Source organism: Cryptotermes secundus, unplaced genomic scaffold (assembly GCF_002891405.2).
Source record: "Cryptotermes secundus unplaced genomic scaffold, Csec_1.0 scaffold161, whole genome shotgun sequence".
Classification (NCBI taxonomy): Eukaryota; Metazoa; Arthropoda; class Insecta; order Blattodea; family Kalotermitidae; genus Cryptotermes; species Cryptotermes secundus.
In genome coordinates this window covers 101,428-108,288 of record NW_019738350.1, presented here as the reverse complement: position 1 = coordinate 108,288, position 6,861 = coordinate 101,428, and the positions used below count along the sequence as shown (strand labels likewise).

Below are 6,861 nucleotides of genomic sequence, written 5' to 3'. Positions count from 1 at the left end.
GGTTTACTATCTATTTGACAATCGGCAGGACTCCTTGGGCGGGTGATCAGCTCGTCGCAAGGCCTCTACCTGTACACAAACAGAAAAACGCACATACACACAAAAAAACTAAACATCCATGCCCTAAGTGGGATTAGAACCCACGATCCCGGCTTCCGAGCGAGCGAAGACAGTGCATGCCTTACACCGTTCGGCTACCGTGACCGGCATTCATAGCATAATGCTTAATTATTAAGCACAAGGAGAGCTTTGCCCTCTTGCTGGGGAATTACCTACTTTATGTCGTCATTCACGAGGAAGTTAAGGCACGAGAAAACAGGCTGACCAATAGCTGTGAGTATTGACCAATCGTGACACAGGACTCCACGGCCAACTTTGCAGTCAGATATCTGTTATCTACAGGAATGTGATGTGAGCTGTTCGAGTGCCGTAGTGTTCAGTTGCCCTGCGGAGCTGCGGAGACTGCAGTTTGTCAACGGCTGGGAATTGGTACGTACATACGCTTCAGATATTTGTAGTGGCTTTTGCATGTATAAAATTGATTTATTAATTACTACGTAATATTGATAATTATAAATCGAAATCAATGTCAAATACATAAACTGCATGAAAATGGTTGCCAAACTTAATGGCTATCGGAGCCGCAAATAGTTTTTCAGAAGTTCGGGAGCTGCAAAGAGAAGCGAACTGGATGCATTAGGTGGGTTGCGTTCAAGTGTACAAAGGGACTCGTGAGACGTGGCGGGTGTTAGGCTTTTGTTCGGTCTTAAATAATGCGAACCTATATGTAAGGCTTTTATTATGTTTTAAAAAATGAATAATGAAATAATATAAACCATTTGGTGTAACATGTAGCAATGAGAACTATATTTGTTGGATAGGATATGCCTTACTTATTTCAGTCTAATGGGGCTATCGTCAGATTACACGCAGTCACCTCTTCAAGAAATAAGCCTCTGATTGTGGCCCTTATACAACAGAAACATGTGAGACATATTTTATGTAGTAAATAACATTTTTATCTACTACGTATTATACTTAATGTCTTTTTAGCCCACTTTCGTTGAAAATGTAAAAAGCTATCCCTGTAACAGGCCGTGAAGGCTCATAAGGTTGTTAGACGTCTAGGAGTTTACTTTCGTTATTAAAAAAAATAAAAGGAGGCTTATGAGATCACCTATAGGGAAAATTTTAAAACAATTGACGTGTTAACGGCACCGCGCTTCACAGCTACTGGAGCATCGACGGCCGCTAAGCATACGCGAATTTTTCGGTGACTCAGCATGCTTGACGGCCGGTAACGTTTGAACGAAGAAAAATAATGAACTAGTAGACCTCTACACAGTATTATGTTTCACGGTGAGCAGTGTGGTTCATGCGTAGGAGTTTGTTTGTGATTTGTCAGCAGTGGGCAGCAGTTATCAGGTCCATTAGGCATTTGTTTTCAGTTAGAGATAGTAAGCAGTGTGGCACGACATGGTTCGCGATACTAAAGAGCAACACGCATTTCTGTGTAACACCTATGTGAAATACGGATCTTCTGGAAAGTGTTAGCGAAAATTTCGATATAAATTTCGTTATGAAAGAGTGCCCAGCAGACAAACAATTCATAATTTGGCGAATAAACTTAGAACAGTGGGAAGACAAGAAAACGAAACATAAGCGTCGAGTGCTTACTGAGCAGAAGTGATCCTTCTGATTTCTTCATCTGGGTTTGTGCTAGGGACAAAGCTTACAACAGTAACCCTCGAACGGAAGAAGGACCGAAAGAAATTTGTAGGGAAATTTCAGATATTCCCACAGAGAATCTTCAGAAGGTAAATCAAAACCCCATGCGCCGGTACGAGGAATGCCTGCGTGTAGAGGGACATCGTTTTCAGTGCCTCCTGTGAGATGTGTACAAACGTAAGAACTCCCCTTCATTCCAGATGTTATCGGCATGCTGAGTCATCCGCAAAATTCGCGTGCTCTCCGTTGCCGGCGGTGCACCAGTCGCGGCGAAGCGCGGAGCCGTGAACGCGTCAAGTTCGTTAGAAACCACTCTGTATATCACACTAAGTTTCAGAATTACTGGGTTTTCGGACTCTGTTCATCGTCGGTATTCCAGAAACTAGACAACAACGTTTCGGAAACTGTATGTTTCCCTCCTCAGGTGAGAGGGCGAAGACTCCTGTTCTGTTGGGTCCCTTAGAAAGAGCTAACGTTAATGAATCAGCTGGCCTGGATTACGTGGAGGAGAGAAATTTCTTGCCCCTACCGGAACTCGAACTCCAACCCCTCAGTCGTTCAGCTCGTAGTCAGTCGCTATACCAACTGCGCTATCCCGACTCCTGGAATGAAGGGAGTGCCATATGTTTACTGTGACGGCTGTGGTGACATGTTTTATGATGCAGGTTGGAACAGAAATGGCGTCGGCTGACGGTCACAGAGTTATCAACTTGCTAGAGTGCCCGGCATGTCACCAGACGATGGTACCCCCAGTTTTCTTGTGTGAGTCGGGTCACAATGTATGTTCCAGGTAAGTCAGTGTCGTCACAGCACGTTTTTCCTTCACTGTTCTTATATTTAAACCTTCAGCGCTTTGCAGCACAATGGTAACTTCTTCGAGCGGATTCCTTCGTGAGAGGCTTGTAGCCTCGCGGTTCATTATCAGCGTGTTCCCAGAAAATCAACACTGACTCCATCTTTTGCTATATGAGTCCACCGCAGCATCCGATTTAATATTACCCTCTCATCTACGCCTAGGTCTTGCAAGTGGTCTCTTCCTTCCACGTTTTGTGACTTTACTTTTGTATTAATTTCTCATGTCTAGCATGCGCGCTACATGACATCCATCTAATCGCCCTTGATATCATACTCCTAAAAATTGTAGGATTTTCCCTCTCCGGGCATCTACCAGTCCAAATCCGTTCCTTCATATGCAACCCTCCGTCCGCATCCTGTTTCCAGATCTGCATTAGCGCCCCTTTCCAAGGACCACGCTAGTTATCCTTGTCATCTGGTTCACTGCGTTCTGTGGGCGAGCCACTGGAGGCTGACCTTCAGGTGTTCCCATACAAACGCGAGTCTCAGCAGGCGGATTGTTCTGCTTGCTAACTGCTTAATTCTAGTTTCTTCTTTGGCTTATTCTTCTATCCTGAAGATGGAGGCGACATGTTCCTCCGAATATCAGTTGACTTTCAACGGACTACACTGCGTTATGTCCCACAAGATAGAAATCACCCTAATAGGTATTTAGGATTTGACCCACTCTTCCTCAATTATTAGGCTTTCGTTGCTTACTTTCCTTGCCGAATATTATGAGCATCATAACATCGAGTTACACCAGGAAAACTTAAAGGAAATTGATCAGTAGGAAGACCAGGGCGTGAATGGGAGAGTGTGGCCTGTATTCCTCTGGCTCAAGATAAGGACCAGTGGCGGGTTCCAGTGGAAAAGGTAATGAACTGTCGGATTCCATACAATCTGGGCTATTTCCTGATTAGCCGAACAACTGTTTGTTTCTCAAGAAGAGGTCTTCTCTAACTTCATGGAGGTGAGCCCTTCTTGAAGAGCCTTCAGTTGTGCAGCTACCCAGGAGCTTCCCAACACATCATGGAACCCGAAGTTTCATTACCGTGTTCACAAGAGCCCTCCACTGGTCCATATCCTGAGCCAGATCAATCCATACCACCCCGTTGTATATCTCTAAGATCCATTTTAATATTGTCCACCGACCTACGTCTTGGTCTTCCTAGTGGTCTCTTTCCATCTGGCTTTCCCACCAATACCTATATGCATTGCTCTTCGGCTCTGTTCATGTTACATGCCCTGCCCATCTCATCCTTCTTCACTTGATCATTCTAATTATACTTGGCAAAGCATACGAGAAGCTCTTCTCTAGGGAATTAATTAATTCGAAAAGTACAAATTATGAAGCTTCTCATGATGTAGACAACCACAGTGTTGAGCATGTTCCAGGAGAATGACAGACACAACTGGTGTACAAAAAAGGTAAACCTATCCCTGGAATAGGTCGTGGAGGCCCACAGGGCTGTGAGACATCGAGGCTCGCACATTTTCTGGACAATCTGCTCACAGATGGCGGTGATGTTAGCCTTACGTTCCGGCCGCCCTTTACCCACAAGAACATTCTTAGCACTCATTTCTGTAAATTCATATCTATGGATATTTCGCAGGAGATGGAAGTGTTAGGTAGCCATTAGTGATGTGCTGCGTCATCGTCAGTTAGTGACGCAGATCGTTACGTCATCATTATAATTTAAACATACTCCTCATATACATATATATATACGCCCGTGGGAAGTGAAAGCATTCTTACACAGGAATTTTCTTCCGCAAACTTGCCTACAGAAGGCACGACGTACCCGGGTTTGTGGAGTGGATAGACTTTACATAACAGCAATGATGTTGTTAACCTCTGGCGAGCCGCTTAGCACCTCTCAAGCCCCCAAAACAAAATATTATGTTCCAGATGTAGGGGCCAGAGGCCGAACTGCCCATATTGCGACAGTCGCGTCACCGAAAACAGAAATCGCCTGGCCGAAACTTTCGCCGAGAAGTTACCATACTCCTGCGTGAACCAGAATGTGGGTTGCAGACAGAAGTTCTTACTGCGTGACCTGGCATTTCATGAGGCAGCCTGCCCCCACCGTCTGTACTGTTGTGTTCCGTGCAGACCTCGCTGCAAGTGGAGGGGCCGTAAGTTCCAGGTGAGGAGGCATCAGGACTTCCCTCTATTGCGGGAGTTCCATTTACAATTCGGACCTGCCATGACTTGTCATCTTCTAACAGAACAAGGGGCCAAGTTTTACATTTGTTTTATACTCTAATTGTTTCTGTATCCATTAACAACAAACCACTCGTATAATACGTAACAATATAATATTTATTATTATAATACCACGACAAGTTTCAATTCCATACTCCATCATCAGGTGGTCATAATTTACAAAATATGGTGAAAGTAAAATTGCCGCTGTGCTTAACTAAATAAGGACTATGCCATGAAGATGACGTATGGGGGAGTGGATGTATAGATCCACGCATTCTTGACCTCGGCTGTAGTTTGAGGTGAATGGTCAGCTTCAAGTCTCGGCCGCTTTATTCCCGCGGAAAGAACCCTCGGTGCACATTGGATCAGAGGCTGGGTGGGGTCCAGAGCCGGTCTGGAAGGCGTGAAGAGAAAAATCTTGCCCCTACCGAGACTTGAACTCGACCCCCTCCCTAATTTACAAATAAAAAGTTGTAATTATATGAAAACTCACTGGGAATTGGATCGAATTTTACAACTTAAGTGTTTATATCTTTAACCTAACCTAACTTATATGGCATTTGTTGTTAATATTATATAAAATTAAAATTGCAATTTTTAAGTTAATGTGGTTTTTATATATTGCAGTTGTTACATCATTGATGTAAGCATTTAACAAGCATATATTGATTGCATCAGACGTACTTACAATATGTGGTTACATCTCGCTGTGCCTTTTTTTTAACTTCTGGTTTTATTTGTAAACTGCGACCACCTGAAGATCGTCTAAGGGCGAAGGCACACCAAAGAAACTGGCAACGCAACGCAACCGCATTTTCCAGAAATGTCGCCGATTTCAAGTAGGCAACTGGTTTCCAGATTATCAGGCTCACACTGAAGAAACATGTTTGATTAGTTGCTCATATCATCTGGCGTAATGCATGATTATATTTTTTAATTTCGTGCACTTACCTTCTGCAGTGGAAGATAATAGTACTGATCCTGTCATAATGTGGTGGTAGTCGAGACGGCGTGAGGGGAGAGAACGACGACCATAAGGAAAATACTGGAATGTTAGTTAATTTGTTTTAAGTAAGGTCAATTTGATCAGGAAATGTTGCGTTAACATGCAATACGAAATTTTGACATGCAGTGCAACAAATTTAGCAAGATAGGNAAAAATAAAGCTATCCCTGTACCAGGCCGTTAAGGCCCATAGGGTTGTGAGACGTTGAGGGTCCCACATTATCTAGACAATCGGCTCAAAGGTGGCGGTAAGGTTGTCAGCCTTAAGCGCCGGCCGGGCTTTACTCCCCAGGAAAAGTATTAAATTAATTCTTGGTACTCATTTCTGTTAAACCCCAGGGCCATAGTGCGGCCGGAAGGATTAGGTCAATTAAAAAATCCAATGACCTCGTCGGGACTTGAATCCGGGACCTTCCGGCATGTGGCATAGCCCCTCAACCAACTACGCTACCGCGTGCCCTCTTTATATATATTGTGACAAATTAAGATTTCAAAATACAGTAAATACAGATTTACATTTCCAAAATACCAAAGACGACGTCTTCACAATTTAAAATCATTTAATTAAATATTTGTGTAACAGTGTACATTGCAATATATTACCATGAAATTAGTGTAATGTAATTTATATGGAATGTCACGTGGCCATATAGATGTCCGCGGAATTTCTTGTGGGTGAGCAAGAGCGCAAGACAGTTATCTCAGGATCTTGTGACTTGATATTAAAATATTGGCTCAGGCATCAATTTCACTACTTTAAAGTTTATTATTACATGTTCTGTAAAAATCGAGTTTATAATAGTGTAACATGTTGCGGAACGGAGACCCCCTCCCTACCCAGCAGCAACGTGGCGACTCAGGCCACAGGTGCGTGGCGGTAACGAAGCGCTCCCTCCCACTCCCCTCCGCGGTGACGTAACGCGCCACGCTAACGTAACCATAATCAACGTCCTACTGTGACGTGGCACTCATTACGCCACAGGCAAGCACTGCAGCTATATAAGTGGATGCACAGTGCGTATCGATCAGTTCGAGTTCGAGTTCCAGTGTGGCTACCGCCGAAGACATTCCGAGTTATAAAG

At 43.8% G+C, this 6,861-nt stretch overlaps 1 protein-coding gene across 1 annotated transcript in view; it reads left to right on the top strand.

Annotated features, from left to right (window-relative positions):
* The first annotated feature begins 369 nt into the window (after nucleotides 1-369).
* LOC111870726 (E3 ubiquitin-protein ligase sina-like) overlaps nucleotides 370-6,861 on the top strand; it is a 12,460-nt gene continuing 5,968 nt past the window's right edge. The window contains exons 1-3 of the mRNA XM_023863231.2: nucleotides 370-489; nucleotides 2,394-2,518; nucleotides 4,475-4,712. Coding sequence (XP_023718999.1) covers nucleotides 2,406-2,518; nucleotides 4,475-4,712 — 351 coding nt within the window. The 5' untranslated portion in view covers nucleotides 370-489; nucleotides 2,394-2,405. The remainder of the gene's footprint in view (nucleotides 490-2,393; nucleotides 2,519-4,474; nucleotides 4,713-6,861) is intronic.